This window comes from Ambystoma mexicanum, chromosome 10, assembly GCF_040938575.1.
Source record: "Ambystoma mexicanum isolate Mex_15411 chromosome 10, UKY_AmexF1_1, whole genome shotgun sequence".
NCBI classification, from domain to species: Eukaryota; Metazoa; Chordata; class Amphibia; order Caudata; family Ambystomatidae; genus Ambystoma; species Ambystoma mexicanum.
The window spans coordinates 1,611,957,572-1,611,978,268 of NC_090932.1; the positions used below are offsets into that span (position 1 = coordinate 1,611,957,572).

The 20,697-nt window shown below is 44.0% G+C and overlaps 1 protein-coding gene across 1 annotated transcript in view; it reads right to left on the reverse strand.

The window, feature by feature from the left end:
• Nucleotides 1-20,697, reverse strand: part of GALNT9 (polypeptide N-acetylgalactosaminyltransferase 9) — a 1,283,051-nt gene that overhangs the window by 564,958 nt on the left and 697,396 nt on the right. Inside the window, exon 6 of the mRNA XM_069619988.1 lies at nucleotides 2,041-2,158. Within this exon, the coding sequence (XP_069476089.1) occupies nucleotides 2,041-2,158 (118 nt within the window). The remainder of the gene's footprint in view (nucleotides 1-2,040; nucleotides 2,159-20,697) is intronic.

A 20,697-nucleotide genomic window follows, 5' to 3' on the forward strand; every position in this document is an offset into this window, starting at 1 on the left:
GGTATTATAAATAAGCAATTACGTATAATTATTAGACATGTATGGCAAAATTCATCACTTAAAAATGGTTCCATTCCATGAGCATGTTTCTTATATTGGATTTCATACAGATGGGTCTGACAAGCACAAGAGGTCAACAGGTGTCTTTGGTGTGTGTGTAATGTCCGTAGTCTGCACAATCGTTCCCCTACAGCAATGCCATATCTTCTACCCAGCATCTCCACTGTCGGTAGCACATTGGAAGGCAGCAACGTATACATTTGCTGCAATTTAGAGGATGGACATTTGAGAATGTAAGGTTGCGGTTGCATTACTCCTGTAACATATTCAGGATAATGAATTCATGTTTGTTTAGTTTGTAAATACTCGTCATTTTGAGTACAGTCCCAAATGCAAGGTTTTTTTTGTTGCTTGCTAAGCACAGGCAAAGGATCTAAGTTTTCAGGCGTCTCCTCAATCTTATTAAAACATTATTCACATGTTTTAAATGTGCTTGTGAAAATGGCACAGCTGCTTTGTTATTGTTCACAATTAGTAACCGTCGAGGGGTGCGTGACGGCCTCCCAGACAATGAGGAGGCCCAGACGGGGTCTAAAACACGCGGTACACACTGGAGGCTGACATTTTCCCTCGCCGGCAATTAGGTAAGTGCACCCTTCCCCCCTTTCCCTTATCCTTCCTCTCACCCATATCCCACTTTTCCACATACCTAATGACCCGTCACACCCGCCCCATTTACATTGCTCTTGCTTGTCCCTCACTGGCACCGGGGGCAGTACTGTTCCCGGCGCGTCTCCAACCTGAGAACGCCCGCCCTGGAAAATGGAGAAGGAATTAGGAGTAGTTCCCTTCACCCCAATCCACGACAGCCATCTTTTTTTGTTGTTTTTTCTCGAGTTGAGAAACGGTTAACACGCCGTTTCTCAACTCGAGTAAAATACACTATTAGTACTCCGGTACAACGTGTCGAGGTACTAATAGTAATATAACCCTTGCAGGGGTCATTACCAATCTGGTAAGGCCCTGGGGCTTAAGTTAAAGCCGTTGCTTTGCTCGGGCTTTTAATTGAGGCCCGGGGCATTACCAGACGGGTAATGCCCCCTGCTTGGGTTATATTGCTCAATTAACGTTTGTTCAAGAATTTTCAATAATAGACAATGGTCTTCAACAGCTTCAAAAAATGAAACAGTCCCCTTCAAACAGCCCGAAGGGTTCCAAGGACGGCAAGTCCCAATTCCATATGACTACATGCTCCAGGGGTACCTTGTGACAGAACCATGAGGTTTCTCCAAAATGTGCCTTTAAATACCTGTAACCACTGTTCCATGGGATGGGAAAAAAAGTTCTAGTCTGTGCAAGTTATTGGAAACAAAGCAGGTGTTATAAGGCAATAATAGCCCCCAGTATTAAAGAAATGTCTTTTGATCACAATTCTGAGAGTAGAGGTGTTTATCACTTCCTCAGCATAGATTTCCATGTAGTTCTTATTACAAGTGACAGTCATGTCCACATAACGATGTATGCCCACTCTTTCAACAATATGTTGCCCAATTTTCCAGTTAAATTATGTATCCTTATGACAAATAAACCCCATAATTCTAGACTTGTTGATACTAACTTTTGGTTGTCCAACTCCAGGCCTCGATGGCCGGATCCATGCTGGGTTTTCAGGATACCCCTCATTAATATTCACAAGAAATATTTGCATACAATGATTCTAAGTGTATGCACATTTTTCCTCCGGGATATTGATGAGGGATATCCCGAAAAACCGTCAGATTCTGGCCCTGGAGGCTGGTGTTGCATAATTCTAAATACAATAATTTAGCAGTTTGTTTAATGCACGCTGTAATCCTAAAATGGCGTGATCAATTCATAATACAGGAGCAGCCGCTCTGTGAAGACAGAATATTACATTTCACTTTCGTCTTGGCATTACCACATTTTGTATCACTTCGGCTAGACTCAAGGAATACCTGACTAAATGTGTCATGAAAACGCCTGTCCAGTCACTCCTTCTCATCGTGCGGTGCCACTTACCCTCATGCCCAGCTCGATGTTCTCGCCACCGTAGACCTCCATGCCCGGATCAAGCAGGCCAATATCTCCGAAATACTCTCGGTCAACCACAAAGGAGCAGCCAATCATTGCAGGGGTCCTACGCGGGAAATAAAAGGCACATGAGGAACACGTGTTTGGCTTTCAATAAGACATCACTGCCCTCAGGAGGAAACATGGGCAAGGGAAAAGTGGGGAGCAGGAAGGCATGAGTTCTCAGGGGTCAAGTGCTAATAATTTAAGTGGAGGAACTCATCAACAAACTCAATGGAATGTGACGTTGCCAGAAATGTGCGTAACAAGGTGAAATATGCACATTTCATTAAATTGGTTTAGCATAACCGCCCAAATTGCACAGGAGGATTGGCCTTTGCCTTTCATAACATCAACACTCACAAAAAACCAAGAGCGGACATTTTCTTCTAATTGTGTTTTTGAAAGCGTTAAAAGGTGTGCATGTTTTAAACTCCAAGAACTAATACAAATGTTTTCCCTGGAACGGGCAGTTACGAAATAGGACATTTCACCTTTAGTTGTGTATTCATTTTTCATCAGGTTATATAATGCAGTGGTTAAGTGTGGCCTGCAAACCTGACTGTAGTTTTATCCGCAACAAACAAACAAAAACAAACAAAATAAAACAAGGTCAGCTTTAATTCATAACTTCAAAGAGGATGGTGGGGGGGGCAGAGTCCACCCTCTGAAAAAAGTGGGTGGACTCTGTCCACCCACGAGTACCCTTGACATGAGCCCTGTCTTAGACTACCCACAAGATGGGCCAAATTGACCCCTAATTCAGCCATCCGCGGGGCCCAGGACTGCAGCTAATGAGCCCCAGTCATGCTACCCAGGGACTCCTGACGCGGCCTCCCACTGGGGCCTAGGAGGTGTGCTGCAAGTGGGCTCTGACCTTTAGATCAGTGACTCCTAATGCTGGCATCCACAAGGCCCAAGTTTGCCACCAGTGGCCCTTAAACCTTCTACCCAGTGAGTTCTAATGATGCTCGGCTTGCCACCAGTGGGGCCCAGGCCTTCGACTCAGTGACATCTAATGCAACCATCGACATGGTCTAGGCCCGTGGGCTGCTTGTGCGCTATATACATGTAACCCATAAATAAATAAATAAATAAATAAATAGGCCTCAACCCAGTGACTCCTAGTGTATGGGCATCCAGGGAGGCCCAGGTTTTCTGCTCTAGGGGCCTAGGTCTTCTTCCCAATGACTACCAGTGCAGACCTCCACCGGGCATAGCCTTTCTACCAGAGGGGACTTCTAACCACCAACTCCCAGTCCTGTCATTCAATCTTCCTGATCCAGCGGTCAGTGGGGTCCGTCCCTTGCACCCTGGTAATCCAGATCCGATGTCCAGGGCCTTGGCAGCCAGGCCCTTTTCTCAGAAGCTTCAAGTCCTGCCATCAATGTCCTAGACACCAGAGGACCCGGACTGGCCCCTTGCCAGCTTTCTGGATATCATTACACATGACTTCCAGTGTGCCATGCCTTCAACACAAACACTGTCACATGTACTGCCAGAGCAGTTTAGTAATATCATTTAAAAAAATGTAAACTTCTTCAAATTACCACCTGAAGTGGTTTTGAAAATGTGGGCTGGAACACTGAGAATTGGAACAGAGGTAGGTGTAACCTAGAGCTTCCTCCCAGGATGTTAATTCTTCAAAAGATTGTGCACAGTGGCAGAGATGTATTAACACAAGTACTTAAACACCTTGACATATATGACCAGAAATGATCTATAAATTAGGAGTCACACTCCCTGCGCAAGGAAAGAATGAGGCTGAAGACAGACGTAGGCAAAGGTTGGGAAAGGTGGGCCCGTCAGGGGGCCAGAGGAACTGAGGAAGAAGGGAGGGAGAGACTGGGACAGGAGGGTCAGAGGGACTGAGGAAGAAGGGAGGGAGAGACTGGGAAAGGAGGGCCAGAAGGACTGAGGAAGGAGGGAGGGAGAGACTGGGAAAGGAGGGTCACATGATCTGAGGAAAAAGGGAAACGGAGATTGGGTAAGACGGTCCAGAAGGGCTGAGGAAAAAGGGAGATGGCGATTGGGAAAGGAGGGCCAGAGGGACTGAGGAAAAAAGGGAGTTAGAGACTGGGAAAGGAAGTTCCAGAGGGACTGAGGAAAAAGGGAGAAAGAGATTGAGATAGGAAGGCCAGAAAGGCTGAGGAAGATGGGAGGGAGAGACTGGGAAAGGAGGGCCAGAGGGACTGAGGAAAAAAGGGAGTTAGAGACTGGGAAAGGATGGTCCAGAGGGACTGAGGAAAAAGGGAGACAGAGATTGGGATGGGAGGGCCAGAAAGGCTGAGGAAAAAGGGAGATAGCGATTGGGAAAGGAGGGCCAGAGGGACTGAGGAAAAAAGGGAGTTAGAGACTGGGAAAGGAAGTTCCAGAGGGACTGAGGAAAAAGGGAGGCAGAGATTGGGATAGGAAGGCCAGAAAGGCTGAGGAGGATGGGAGCGAGAGTCTGGGAAAGGAGGGCCAGAGGAACTGAGGAAGAAGGGAGGGAGAGACTGGGACAGGAGGGTCAGAGGGACTGAGGAAGAAGGGAGGGAGAGACTGGGAAAGGAGGGCCAGAAGGACTGAGGAAGAACAAAGGGAGAGACTGGGATAGGAAGGCCAGAGGGACTGAGGAAGAAGGGAGATAGCGATTGGGAAAAGAGGGCCAGTGGGACTGGGGAAAAAGGGAGATAGTGACTGGGAAAGGAGGGCCAGAGGGACTGAGGAAGAAGGGAGGGAGAGACTGGGAGAAGAGGGTCACATGATCTGAGGAAAAAGGGGAAACAGAGATAGGGTAAGGCGGTCCGGAAGGGCTGAGGAAAAAGGGAGATAGAGATTGGGATAGGAGGGCCAGAAGGGCTGAGGAACAAGGGAGATAGTGATTGGGAATGGAGGGCCAGAGGGACTGAGGATGATGGGACGGAGAGACTGGGAAAGGAGGGCCAGAACTCCTTTTGCCTCGAGCTGCCACGTCGAGGCCTCAGGCCTGCCACACCTGCGAACACTCTGTCCACAAGAGGACAAAACCAACATCTAACATTTGCAAACCCTCTAAATGAAACCTTTGCTCCTTCCACCTGGGTCTGCCATCCGCAAGCCATAGGACTGCCACTCCTACGCACACCCTCACTCTCCCAACAGAGACTCCAACTCTGCAATCAGGAGCAACCACTCTGGCATTCAAACATCCTGTCAAGTCACTCATAAAACAACCGCTAAGCCAATCAACCAACAAGCTAACAACACCACCAAGCTGAAACTCCACACATCAAGACCTCTAACACTACTAAGCCAATCCAACAAGTTAAACAAATGACCATGCTGAACCTTCACACATCAAAACATCTAACATTGCCTCCTCTCCTGAAAGAAAACAAAATGCAAAGGCAGAATAATGACAGAAAAGCAACATACTCGACAAAGAGCACAATAAAAACAACACGACCATATAGACATAGTGCGCAATATAGGCATACAAACCAAAGTTTAGCCCGCATGTGCAAAAACAATGCCCACTGCAACTTCTGAGGTAGAGTAGTAAGCCATTACACCAACATGGATTATATGCTTCCATGCAGGTGCAAATAACAATTCAAATTCAAATCCAATATTTCCACTAGTCATCTGTATACCCCACATAATGCACACATTCTCCATATCAACGTGAGATGCCAGGACATGCCGGAAACTGCTATAACCTGAGGAAAGAACAAACAGATACATACTCCAATGATAAACCACTCAGAGGCTCTGGGCCTCATCTTGTGTCACTTCCACTACCACAAGAAGAGGTACATGAGGTCAAGTCCTCCAAATAACTCCAAAAGTAGAAATCAATGAACACTGTGTGCTTGGCCACACAATCCTGGCTACACCTCCACTACAGGGCACTAAGGGCCTCATTACACGGATGGCGGTGGACCAAGGTGCTATTAGCACCTTGGTTCATGCCGGTAAAATACCGGCACTGCCTTGGTGGAAAGGGGAATTACCGCCCTATTCCAAGGTTTGTGGGGCGGTAATTCCCCCTTCCCCCATTGCCCTTCCCCATTTTTGCCCCATAGGGCATAATGGGAATGGGGAAGGTGCTAATTACGGCACCGCAAATTGCGGTACCGTAATTAGCTCCCTGGTCCCTTTGCGGGTTGGTTTTTAACGCCTGCAAAAAGCAGGCGTTAAATTCTCCATCCGGCAAAGGGACCTCGTAGTAAGGCGGTAAGGGTTTACCGGTACCGGTAAGATACCGGTACCGGTAAACCCTTACCGCCTATCGTGTAATGAGGCCCTAAAACTCCTTGCACTATAGTGCTTTCACAACAAAATGCATTATGCACCTACAACCGTAGCACTCTATGTGCTAATATACCAGCTACTCTATACACACCCTGTGCCTCCACATAACTCTGACACAAACGCATGTCCTCTCACACTCACACTCTCACAAACATTTGCATTGCATGTGCTTACAAATCTCGCAAAATGCCTATAGCGCTTAAATCTCTACTTATGATCCAAAAGCGCTAAGCTCCTAGTCCACTTCTAGTGCTCACTCACACTCATCACCTATTGTGCACCCACACCTCACCTAACTAATGAATATCCATTCACCAATAACACACACACACTGCACCCAATGTACCGCACACATATGTTGAAGTCTACAACTAGAAATGCGTTTTACATTTCCCACTTATCACTCAGTGCAAAGTAAGGAACAGCCACATTATGACATCCGCATTGTAGGAAGCACATGGTCACATTTCTCCATTTTAAAGCAGCTGTGCATTTAACACACGTGCAGTGCTTTACTCTGTACTCAACCGTCTCCATACCACAAACACGCTTCACTCCCCTTACATTCAACACTGCATTCACAAACTCTAAATCTAAAACACTCCACTCCCACTCCCACTCCACAGCACCCAGCCCAGGAGCAGGAGCTCCCCAGACCTGGATCCGCCACTGCAGAAGCAGTAGGCGTCCGGCACGAAGCACAGATGATTTCTACCGGAATAAGGAGACGCGCGGTAAGCGTTGCGCTCCTCCCCGCTTTCCGCTTCTGAAGTACCACGCAGCATCCACATTTAAATCCTGGTGCACATGAAAGAAAACCCCTGCCGATGCCCAACACAGCTGTAATGCTGTTTCTGTTATCCTACGACATTCTAGACTAATGCATTATTCTAAACCCAGGTGCACTGCACTTCTTGACAAACATGCTATCCTGATCCCAGGCATTGCCCTCCTGTAACTTATATCCTAGCCTAAGTGATTCACCTTGAATCTATGTGCTGCCCATTCAGCCTAATGTGTCAATCTGAATCCAGGTATAGCCCATTGTATTTTAGCCTGTCATCTGAATCCAGATATAGCCCATTGTATTTTAGCCTGTGTCATCTGAATCCAGATATAGCCCATTGTATTTTAGCCTGTGTCATCTGAATCCAGGTATAGCCCATTGTATTTTAGCCTGTGTCATCTGAATCCAGGTATAGCCCATTGTATTTTAGCCTGTGTCATCTGAATCCAGGTATAGCCCATTGTATTTTAGCCTGTCATCTGAATCCAGATATTGCCCATTGTATTTTAGCCTGTGTCATCTGAATCCAGATATAGCCCATTGTATTTTAGCCTGTCATCTGAATCCAGATATAGCCCATTGTATTTTAGCCTGTGTCATCTGAATCCAGGTATAGCCCATTGGATTTTAGCCTGTCATCTGAATCCAGATATAGCCCATTGTATTTTAGCCTGTGTCATCTGAATCCAGATATAGCCCATTGTATTTTAGCCTGTCATCTGAATCCAGATATAGCCCATTGTATTTTAGCCTGTGTCATCTGAATCCAGATATAGCCCATTGTATTTTAGCCTGTGTCATCTGAATCCAGGTATAGCCCATTGTATTTTAGCCTGTGTCATCTGAATCCAGGTATAGCCCATTGTATTTTAGCCTGTGTCATCTGAATCCAGGTATAGCCCATTGCACTTTAGCCTAATGTGTCATTTTTGAATCCAGATATAGCCCATTGTATTTTAGCCTGTGTCATCTGAATCCAGGTATAGCCCATTGTATTTTAGCCTGTGTCATCTGAATCCAGGTATAGCCCATTGTATGTTAGCCTGTGTCATCTGAATCCAGGTATAGCTCATTGTATTTTAGCCTGTCATCTGAATCCAGATATAGCCCATTGTATTTTAGCCTGTGTCATCTGAATCCAGATATAGCCCATTGTATTTTAGCCTGTCATCTGAATCCAGATATAGCCCATTGTAGTTTAGCCTGTGTCATCTGAATCCAGGTATAGCCCATTGTATTTTAGCCTGTCATCTGAATCCAGATATAGCCCATTGTATTTTAGCCTGTGTCATCTGAATCCAGATATAGCCCATTGTATTTTAGCCTGTCATCTGAATCCAGGTATAGCCCATTGTATTTTAGCCTGTGTCATCTGAATCCAGGTATAGCCCATTGTATTTTAGCCTGTCATCTGAATCCAGGTATAGCCCATTGTATTTTAGCCTGTGTCATCTGAATCCAGGTATAGCCCATTGTATTTTAGCCTGTGTCATCTGAATCCAGGTATAGCCCATTGTATTTTAGCCTGTGTCATCTGAATCCAGGTATAGCCCATTGTATTTTAGCCTGTGTCATCTGAATCCAGGTATAGCCCATTGTATTTTAGCCTGTGTCATCTGAATCCAGGTATAGCCCATTGTATCTTAGCCTGTGTCATCTGAATCCAGATATAGCCCATTGTATTTTAGCCTGTGTCATCTGAATCCAGATATAGCCCATTGTATTTTAGCCTGTGTCATCTGAATCCAGATATAGCCCATTGTATTTTAGCCTGTGTCATCTGAATCCAGATATAGCCCATTGTATTTTAGCCTAATGTGTCATCTGAATCCAGATATAGCCCATTGTATTTTAGCCTGTGTCATCTGAATCCAGATATAGCCCATTGTATTTTAGCCTAATGTGTCATCTGAATCCAGATATAGCCCATTGTATTTTAGCCTAATGTGTCATCTGAATCCAGATATAGCCCATTGTATTTTAGCCTGTGTCATCTGAATCCAGATATAGCCCATTGTATTTAAGCCTGTGTCATCTGAATCCAGATATAGCCCATTGTATTTTAGCCTGTGTCATCTGAATCCAGATATAGCCCATTGTATTTTAGCCTGTCATCTGAATCCAGATATAGCCCATTTTATTTTAGCCTGTGTCATCTGAATCCAGATATAGCCCATTGCATTTTAGCCTGTCATCTGAATCCAGATATAGCCCATTGTATTTTAGCCTGTCATCTGAATCCAGATATAGTCCATTGCATCTTAGCCTAATGTGTCATCTGAATCCAGGTATAGTCCATTGCATCTTAGCCTAATGTGTCATCTGAATCCAGGTATAGTCCATTGCATCTTAGCCTAATGTGTCATCTGAATCCAGGTATAGCCCATTGCATTTTATCCCAATTGTGGAATCTCGAATCTAGATGCTGCCCCACTGTATCTCAGCCTAATGTCATTCTGAATCAAGGTATTGCCCATTGTATCTTAGCCCAACCGTGATATCTCGAACCTAGGTAATACACCATTGCACTTCCACCGAATGTATCACTCCTGAATCTAGAGGCCCATTGCACTCTTCAGCCAAAGTATTATCTTGCACTTAGATGCTGCCCCATTGCACACTGGACTAAGCGTATCATCTCTACTCCGGACGCAACCCTACTAACCTGTCCAAGCTAGCCATCTACCAGCCACAGCCGGCGATACTCACCCAACTAGCTGTACACCTCAGGCCACCAGTACTGCGCACCCTGTAGCCAGACCATGATCACCTGGCTTGTTCTTATCATGTTCCCTTTCTGCATCACGTTGGATAACGTTAATTGCAGTGGCAATAACTATATAGCCTACAAAGATGTCCTAGCGTAACTTGAATGCCCAAGACATCACCCCATCCCCTGCCCCACACCCTTTCTACCACCCCTTGCCCCCTTTCTTACCTACCCACCACCTGCCTCCCATTTACCCCATAAATATCGACCTCCCAACTAACGCTAGCTCAACCCTCAACCACACTAGACCTAGCACTCCAGGCTCCACCCCACCTACCATGAACACTAACCACACCAAATTGAACACCAAGCCCCTTGCCTCACCCAAGCCACCTGGACCGACCACTTCCTTCACTCCTAACCTCAAAGCCTGCAGTTACAGACTAGGCACTAGGCTCCTCACTACACACTGCAGGCCCACCACCAAATCCAACTCCAAAACCGACAAGAAGCATAAGGCACCTAATAAGCCTACACCATTCGCATTAAAAGGTGCCTTACTAATGTTAGATCCCTTGCTGCCCACCCTACTGAAATTGCTGACATCATTCTAACCAATGATCTTGACTTCCTAGCATTAACAGAAACATGGCTTCATGAAGCATCCGGACCCCACTTATCGCTAGCCATCCTTGACAAATACTCTATCCTCAGATCTGACAGACCTAACGCCAGGGGAGGAGGTGTAGCGATCATTTCAAAATCCTCCTTAGGCTTCAGATCAGCCTCCCCCATGTCATTCTCATCTTGCGAGCTGCTTACTGCCAAGCTGCAAACCTCCCCCACAAGCACAATCACCTTTCACCTCATATATAGACCTCCAGGCCCCACAGGGGTCTTTGAAGAAGACATCACATCTCTCATTGCTGAAAACTCTAAGCCTTCAGCACAAATTATTATCCTAGGTGACCTTAACCCTGGTTACAGCGACCCCAACGATGCACCTGCTGCATCGTTAGCCAATGCAACAGAACAGGGTTTTGCACAACTCATTGCTCTCCCCACCCACCAGAAAGGTTGAACTATCGACTGGTTAGCGACCTACAACTGCGACACAACCTGTAAGGACCCCCAGCCTCTAGCCTGGATGGATCACCACCTCATACCTCTCGAGATCAACATTACCCATGCAACTCCCAAAAAATGCCCTATAGCACCAGCCTGCCCTACCAGAAACAAATGCAACATTACTGCTGAGGCCTTACTACCCCTGGTTTTACCCACCCTTAATGCACTCACAACCAACGCTGACTTCAACCTTCTGATTGACCCCTTCAATGACTCAATGGCCAAGGCAATGGACACCATTGCCCCTCTGAAATGGCGCAAAGATAAACCAAGAGTGCACCTGAACACATGGTACACCCCCGAACTCAAGCTACTCATAAAAAAGAAAGCCAAGGCTCAAGGCACATGGAAAACCAATCCCTCTGTGGAAAACAAACTTAACCTTAAGAATATAACCACTTTATATAAAACGAAATAATTTGCACCAAAAAAGATGCATGCAACGTCAGAATCGATCAGGCAGGATGCTCCATTAAAGAATTATTTAAAACTCTAAAAGAAGTAGAAAATCCCAATCCACCTAAAGACACATGTCTGAAAGACAAGCCTTGGTGCACCAGCATCCAAAACGCCCTCAACAATAAAATCACAGGACAAACGCCAACAACTGTCGAACAACAAGTTTACTAGCCCTGGGTCACCAACGCCCATTGACACCACATCAAACTTCACTTTCAAGAAAGTAACTACGGCAGAAGTTTAAAAAATCATCACCTCTTTAAAACCCTCGAACTGCAAAGGGGACAGCTGCCCCGCCCAGATCATAAAAGACGCAGCCAGAGATCTGTCCCCCTTCATCACCAAACTTATTAACCTATCATTCACCAACAATTCAGTCCCCAGCAACCTAAAACAATCCTGGGTTCTCCCATTCCTGAAAAAACAATCATTAGACCCAACCATACCCACCAACTACAGACCCATCACCACAGTCCCATTCCTATTAAAAATACTGGACAGAGTCGCCCACCTCCAAATTCAAGAATACCTGGAATCTAACCAATTGCTAGGATTACGTCAATCTGGCTTTAGACCTTAACATGGTACAGAGGCTGCCCTTGTTGATCTTAAAAGTCAGATTGATGAAATCAAAGACAAAGGCAAGACTGCACTCCTACCCCTACAAAACCTATCAGTGGCCTTCGACCTGGTCGACCACAAAATCCTCTGCAACCACTTAGCCATCGCAGCTCACTTCTCCTCCCCCGCCATCGCATGGATACAATCATTTCAGGCTAACAGAACCATGCAAGTCTTCTCTCCAACAGCTGCAGCAGACCCCATTCCTATCTCATGCGGGGTCCCACAAGGCTTCTGTGTCTCCCCCACTTTTTATAACATATTTACAAAGCCACTCCTTGACCAATTGGACTGTCTGGGTGTCACCTACACGAACTACGCAGATGACACCCAAATACTCCTCACCATCACAGGCAATTACCACGCAGACGTCACCCGGATTAACGAAATATTCTCCATCATTCAGGCATGGATGGCCTCTAATGGCCTCTGCCTGAATGATGAGAAGACAGAGCTCCTCCTTGTTGGCTCTACCGGTAACCTGTCTAAACTTAATCCCAACTATAACAACATCACCATCGATGGTCATACCATCCCTATTGCCAAAAGTGTGAAAAACCTCGGCTTTTATCTCGATGCCAACTCCAACTTCTGCAAACAAACCAACATGATTGCCTCTGCCGCCTAGCAGACCCTTCCTATCAACCAACAGTTGCCTCACGCTTGCCAGAGCCCTCATACAGTCTAAACTGGACTATTGCAATAGTATGTACCTAGGTGCTAACCAAACCATAAATAAAAAATTACAGGTACTTCAAGACAACGCTCTTCGCACAGCACTCAACATTCCCAGGTGAGAGCACATTTCCAATGCTAGAAAATCATGCAAATGGCTTTCCATTCGACGAAAAAATTGACTTGAAAACCATCTGCCTCACGTACAGGGGTTTAAACCACCTAGCCCCCATATATCATCAACAAGTTTACCATGAAACTTGCCACAAGAACCACCAGATCCTCCAACAATCTATGCTTAACAGTGCCTAAATTCTCATTAAAAAGAGCGGAAGGAACTAGCTTCACAGTACTTGCCTCCCAACTCTGGAACACTTTACCCCTCAACATTAAAACTATTGAGTCCTTCCAGATCTTTAGGAAACATGCTATCGGTTGGCTCCTGAACAAAGAGCAACACCCTTGATAGGAGGTCTACTTAACCATGTCCGTGAAATTTGATAACTGCTGTATCTTGTATCTCTGTAAAATGTTTATCTTGCAAATATATATATCACAATATGTAACCATCTTCTTTAAGCGCCCTTCTACCCTTGGGTTTGGAGCGCTATACAAATAAATAAAACAAACAAACAAACAAACAAACAATGTTCAAATATGCAATATTCAGCATAAGATTGCAATTATGCCACATTCACTATGCTCTTAAATACGCATGCATTTTTAATAAAAGTTCCAAAACTTTTGAACATCCACTTATGCTCATCTCCTTACCACGCAATAATACTAATGCCTCCTCTCCCCCCACACCATTGTGGCATCACATCCATTAAATAAATATGGAATGTCAACATTATATATATTCCATTCCCTTCTGAAAATGCTAGAAACCACGAATCCATGTCCCAGGATAGTTCCCCCTCCTTAAAATGCATGAAAGTCTTTAGCATAAACTATTTTTTAAAAAAAGGTTAGCATCTCCAAAATTAGCCAGCATCTCCTTGTACAGCGGCAGCTCAGCCTGCCGCTAAACCAGAGGACGCCAACTAGCACAGCACTCACTCAGGGCAGAATACACTGAGGGGAAAATAACAACGTGGATGGCTTAAGCCATCTTCCAATTGAGGTGCCAAGAAAGGAACAGCCATTAAACACTTCTCAGCAACACCGCTGAAAAAAACAGGACAGTTGAAATCCATACTCTGAAACTAAGCACACAGTACCTGAAAAGCACATCTCACATTTGTCTTTCTAACCTCTCTCCAATGCTTCTGTGACAGCACCAAGATACTGTAACTATAGCACCTTGCTTCGTATGTCAAAGTACGAGCCATACCATCCACAGACACGGCAATCAGGGACGTCATTTGGGGGTTACCAGGGGTCGCAACTCCGACCCCTCAGGTCTCCCTTGCTACCCCTGAGGTCTCCCTTGCTACCCCTGAAGTATCCCTTGCTACCCCTAAAAAATAAGAAAATATGTTTATGAATGTTTTCTTTTTTATTTTTCTAAATGGAAGCTCATGGGCTGTGGCCAGCAACATGTGGCACTTTGTTGGCTGCCTTCCTTGATCAAACCTCTTAAAAAATAATTAGAAACAAATTGGGGGTTCCGCAAATGTAAAACTTTGAGCAGTGACCCTAAACAAGAAAGAATAGGAATAGCAAATAATCTTTTCTGGAATTCTATACAATAATTGCTAGACTCATTAAAGGTTTACTCTAGGCACACTTCAGGGGGTGAGTCAGTGATTTAGTCTGATTGTGTCTATTCTTAAACACTTCAAATTCACAACACAGACAAAAAGTATATGTATTTTGCTTTTCGCAAGTTGGCTTTATCGCATGTTTTTTCTGCCCTTGTCTATGTTACGTTCATCACAAGACATTCCATCTCGGTGTCATCTGTGACTTGACAAAATCCTTGTGCCTAAAAGCTTGTGTACAGTGTAGAAATGTTTGACCATAGCACATCAATTAGCCCTTGATTTCATTGTGCCACAATGAATGCCTTGTTGTAATGTGTCTATCTTTCCCATCTCCATGGCATGCTGTTCAGAATGTTTGTTTGCATGTATGAGGTAACGAGTGCCCAGAGTGCGGGATGCCGTGTGATTGCGCTGCTTTTCATGCGCTACTCTAAATCTTTAATACACAGTTATGAACCCTCCCAATGGCATGTATTGTGCCAACCTCTGAAGCCTGAAAAGCAAATCCATGCAGGCTTGACATGTGGCCAACTTGGCACCAGACCTGCAGATGAACTGGCCTGCTGTTAAATCTCAGTTACAGAGTGTAATTTACTTTCTGACTTTGAGAACATTCAGACATGTAATTGCTCAATTAACTATAGCTGGTGAGATATCTATAGCTGGTAAGAGTGGGTTGAGCGCTCGCTGCTGGGAAGTGTGTATGATCTCTAGGTTGCAGGTTCGAATCCTGGAAAGGCCATCTGAGCCTTTCATGCTTCTGGTGTCTATAAACTCATACCAACACAGGTTGGGTTATATTGTTTGTATATTTGTTCTATATAAAGCGCTTAAGTGCTATATAATAACTAATCATTATCATTTGGCCTTGGACGTCTGCTTACACTCACAGTCCTTTGATAATATGGGCCTATACAAACTGATATTAACGATACATATGGTGATTCATTCTTGTTTGAAAAGTATATCACATTACAGTGATATCCTAACCATATTTATCATGGTGTACTTAGCAACAATGTTATGTGATGCCACTTCCGGTTTTGTCAAGAGGTGAAAGATTGTGTTCCATCGTTTCCCATGACGTCACTTCAGGGTGGGGTCAAATGACATCACTTCCTGTGATGCCATCAGAGGTCAAGGGTCATGTGATGTCACTTCTGCTATCCCTGGCATTTTGGTGAAATGACATCCCTGACGTCATTCCGAAGCTGTATCATTTTCTCACATGCTGGTTCAATTGCAATGCTTCCACGTGGGAGCGACTCTTCTACTTCCATGGTGCCATTCCAAAGGTACGTGAATGTCCCCCCACTCTCCAAGCTTGGCTGGGTGTTTTTTCTAAACCTGCTAGCAGGATTGAGCCATGGTTTCGCAGTGCAAACCTCCAGAACACTGTGTGAAGAAACATTTTGTCAATCGCCATACTCTCCTGACCATTGTTTGACGTCACCAGTAGCTTCCATGCTACTGAGCTTGGCAGAGCTCCTCCAAACAAAACTGCTCCAAAAGGTAGCTGTTAGCACAGGGCCCTCAGTGGCCGGCAAACTCCTTCCTGCGCCTCCGATGCTTCCATCAGTACGTTGGATGTCGGCTCATCCGGCACCCCGCTCACCATCCTGAAAAGTGGACCACAAGTCCCAAGAGCCTGCTTTGTGAGCGCAACAGCGCTTCTTGACCACTTCTGTTCTGCTCCGCTGCGATGAGGACCCTGCCTCTCTGGCCCGCCACCAACTCCGTGCTCATGCTCCCATGCAGCCTCATATGCTGCTGTATCACTCCTGCCTTCTCCACTGGGCAAATGGGAATCCATGGCTGCTACCATTCTCCATTTGCAGCCTTTTCTCCAATCAGCAGCATAGCCAGACGAGCATCACTTTACTTTCCTTTGTACCGCGCGACCACAGACCCAGAGACATCCAGGCGTTATGAGAAGGCACCAGCCCTCTTAGATATTAGAGACAAACAGGACATTCAAACATTGGAGGAAAACGATCCTTATAGCCATTGAAGAGAGTCATTAATGCCAAAAAACTTAGAATTATACAAATAAGTAAGTTTTCAGATTTTATTTTTAATATGCTAAGTGATTTAATAGCCCTGAGATCTGGTGGAATAGAATTCCAAAGTCTTGGTGCTGCTATGAAATATCCACTTTTGTTAACTTCTGATAACATGGCTGTAGGGACCACAAGCATATTGGTATTATCAGATCCAAGATTTTTGACTGTGGGTGTCCTTGTTAGCCTTTCTGCAAGGTAAAGCAGATGAGACCCCTCGAGGCCTTTGTGAATTATTGTCATTAGGTGAAATTGAATTCTCGCATCTATGGGTAACCAATGTAACCCCTTCCATGCCTCGGAGACAAGCTTGTGTTTTTTAAGCCTTCTCTTACTCTTATACCACTATTTTGAATGGCTTGGAGTCTACTAATTTCTATTTTACCGACTACTGTCGAAGGTTGCTGCAATAGTCTACTTTTGAGCCTATATTGGCTGTGGTGACCATCTCAGAGCTCCTTTTGGAGAGGTATGGACAAATGTAGGATAATAATCAAATGTAACAGGAGGATGTTGACACCAGGTTATTAATTCATTTATTTTTTTGAATCTTTTTTTATAACACACCTAATACTGTGGGATACATTTAAAGGTCCCAAACAGAAGTCCCTTTTACATGAACAGCAGCCATTCAAACACTGCAACCAAAACGGCTTGGCTTTTGCTTTTATTTTCACATGAGTGGGAAGAATTTCAACACTGCAACAAAAACGGCCTGGCTTTTCCTTTTATTTTACATGAGTGGCAATAATTTAAACACTGCAACAAAAACAGCCTGCCTTTTTCTTTTTGTTCATGTAAAATTATAACACCATGGGGAAAGGGGCCCACCTATCATTATAAACAGACCAGCAACAAAAGTATTCCACCCAAGAAGGAAGAATCAAAGAATCCTGTGACATGGAAAACAGGATTTGTGAACATTAAACACAACAACAGCCTGCACAGGGGTTTGCAAATAAAAACGGCTTTGAAAAGCCACAATGGAAAAAGATATCACTGCTCACAGGAAAATGTCAGAAAAGCAAAACCTGATATGGGGGGAGGGTGTGGGTGACCAAAGCCAATGTATAGTATGTTTCACCCGCAAAACACCTGTAATCGTGTGAAGAGACACTTACTTCAGGAAAAACCTGTTCTGGCTGAGTTCTAAACTCACAATGAAATGCCCCACTTCTAGCTGGATGTTACACGTCCCATCTAATGATGCCCTGCAATAGAAACTACTGTTGTAGGTATTGAAAGCCCACTGTTCCCCAGACTGGCTGGCACTGAAGGCAGTTAAAACAAGGGACTACAAGGAAAATCACCCCTAGCTGAAGCATGACAAAATGTTGTGGGACCTTGTTGCACCCACTTCAAAAGAGCCCACACTGACTTCAAAGAGACTTATACAAAACTCTGGTCACAGGCTGAGACCAAGGAGACATATGGCAGTGGGGGATGAAGCGGTCTCCCATTTGATGAACAGAAACACTCACATTAATAGTAAAATACTGTTTTAGTTTTAGGTATTTTGGGCAGCCATCAGACTGAGGATTGATTTCAATGTTACGCCATTTTTCATGTAATTTCCAGGCATTATTGTGGATATAACTTGTATTTACCTGTGACTCTGGGAACTGTAATGGCCAGTTAGACTAGGTTTCTAGCTATTCTGAACATGTGACAAGTAGGAGAATGGGTGAAAATATGGAAAGTGAAATTGGGAATATGCTTGATGACTTACATATTCATAACTGTTGCACATTTTATGAAAACAACAAAAATGTGACACATGGCCATAATACAACGTACGGATTTGGCAGTCGGCTTATCTAATTCCCCATGGTCAGCTCAAATGGAATATATGTTTAATATGGCAGTGGCTAGTACAATTCTGAAGTTGATACATAACTAGTTTTTCCAAAAAGTTTAAATGAGAACAAAGGATGGTAATAAAGGGGAAAAGACAGATGGTACTCCAAAATCCCTAAACCAATCCTAACTGGGGGTAGATAGAAAGAGAGAAACTGTCTAATCCTGGCAGCAGGAATTATTGAAGGGTACTTACCCTAGATTGTAATATTAGTGATGTAATTTCTGCTCTGCTATATAAGGGGGACTGTACTAGGACTCAAGGCAGACCACAACCTGGGAAGACTGAAAAAGGAGGATGGAGAGAAGGATGCTGAAACTTACCATCTTTGAGAGTGCAGTGACCAGACCCTTGCCTATATTTCCAGTGTCCTGGGATCCAGCTGGCTTTCCTGAAACCTTAAAAAAAGGTTTGCTATGTAAGTAGAAATAACCCCAGCCCTAAATTGCATACACCCTTCACTTTTGCATCAGTGCATCCCATATTTCCCTATTGAAAACTCCAATTTCATGTGTAGTTCAGTCATCTCCCATAGAAGAATCTCTTGTTTGCCTGTATATGTTAGCATATCCTCATTGAAAAAACCCTCATTTGTTTGTGTAAATCCTTAGTATTTTTGTAAGTAAATCAAAAAAATCACCCATTGAATTTCACGTATCGGAATTGGCGAAATTTGAAAGCAACAATACTTGTCTAGTGCTTTAATTTAATTGGTATAGTCATTAAAGTGTTGCCTAAGAAGAATTATTCCCATTGTGGGCCGAAACCTGAATTTGTGTCTGTGTCTAAATTATGCCCTGCTAAGCGAATTTTAATTTGCCAGTGTCACTCGTATTTGCATCTGTCCTATTAAACCCAAACCGTTGTTCCCATTGTGAGTAATCTCTTCCCAAAGCCTACCTGTTAGCTGCCCGTCATTTCCACTAAAAAAACATTTCTCTTATTTGCCTTTCTCATTGTTGAAAGCATGTGTGTCATTTTCAAGCCCAGGTAAAATTAAGGTGATTTCCATTTTTGTTTTTCTAAAGATTCCTTTTCATCCTCTAAAAATAGTTTTCCCTACAGTACGCCCCTTCCCCTATCATATTCTGCGTGCAGATTTCGAATTGCATTTCCTTCATTTGTCATTGCTCAGAGATTGCCTGCCACTTCACAGACCCAGCAAAATGTGTGTGATTGTCTTTTCGTTTTTCTTAAAATGTCTTTTAACCTTGGAAAACATGTCCCTAGTTTATATCTCTTCCCATACTATGACCTGATCACGGATTCTGAATTGCATTCCTTTTATTTTTTTATGTTCTTTCTCATGTGCTGCCCGTGTTCAAATCAAATTTCCTAAATGTGCTAGCTAATCTCTTTTGAAGCCCGATTTGTCCATTAATGTAAGCAGCCTGAAGTACCTGTGTGTGCTGTCCCATAGCAGTAATATTAAATCAATGAAAACCCATTTTCCACTTTTGCACGAGGGGAGGGGCTTAACTGTTGGTGCTATCACTTTATTTTAAATTGTTCTGCCATTAAAAAAAAACAGAATTAGCTGTACTAGAATATCTTAACATGGTTTTGTAGAGATTATTGCATTTTGTGTCACCACAACTTCGGTGGCTTCTGTATTTTGATTATACTCCTCTACATTGAATAATAAATTAATACATTTCGTATTGATGCACACCGGCCCGGTTCCTAGTCCATTGTGACATGGGGTGATTGTGGAGGTTGTGTGCAAAACGGGTTGGATGCCAACTCAAAAGAATCCGTAGTATATTAAAAATAAAAAAGCATTTTATTGTGCGTCACATTCATTGTAGGGGAAGGAGTTTCCTGGCTGGCGTGTGCCGTGCAATATACCATGACAATACTGTACCTGAGTTTGGTTTCTAAGTACAAATCTGGGATTTGAGCCTCTGTTGCTATGCATGGTCCTGCTTCAAAGACCAGTGTGTTGCATCTGTGCTATCCTCAGTTCATTTGAGTTTTCATATTCAAGTTGTGATCTAGAAAAACCGCAAGGGTTTTAATCTTTTATTTCGTGACAATTACAAAGTCTGATATTTGAAACTCATGATTTTCATGGCCCGATTTGTGTAATCTGGGGCTATTGAAAGTCACCATCAGTTCTGTTTTATCGTTATGTAGTGCTAGCCCACCTTCCAGCATCCAATCCTGAATTCGGCTATAAATCTCATTGATACCATGCATGTCTTCAGCGTAGTCCCCTGTTAAAGCGACAATAATTACACAGTCCGATATTTGAAACTCATGATTTTCATGTTCCGATTTGTGTACTCTGGTGCTATTGCAAGTCACCATCAGTTATGTTTTGT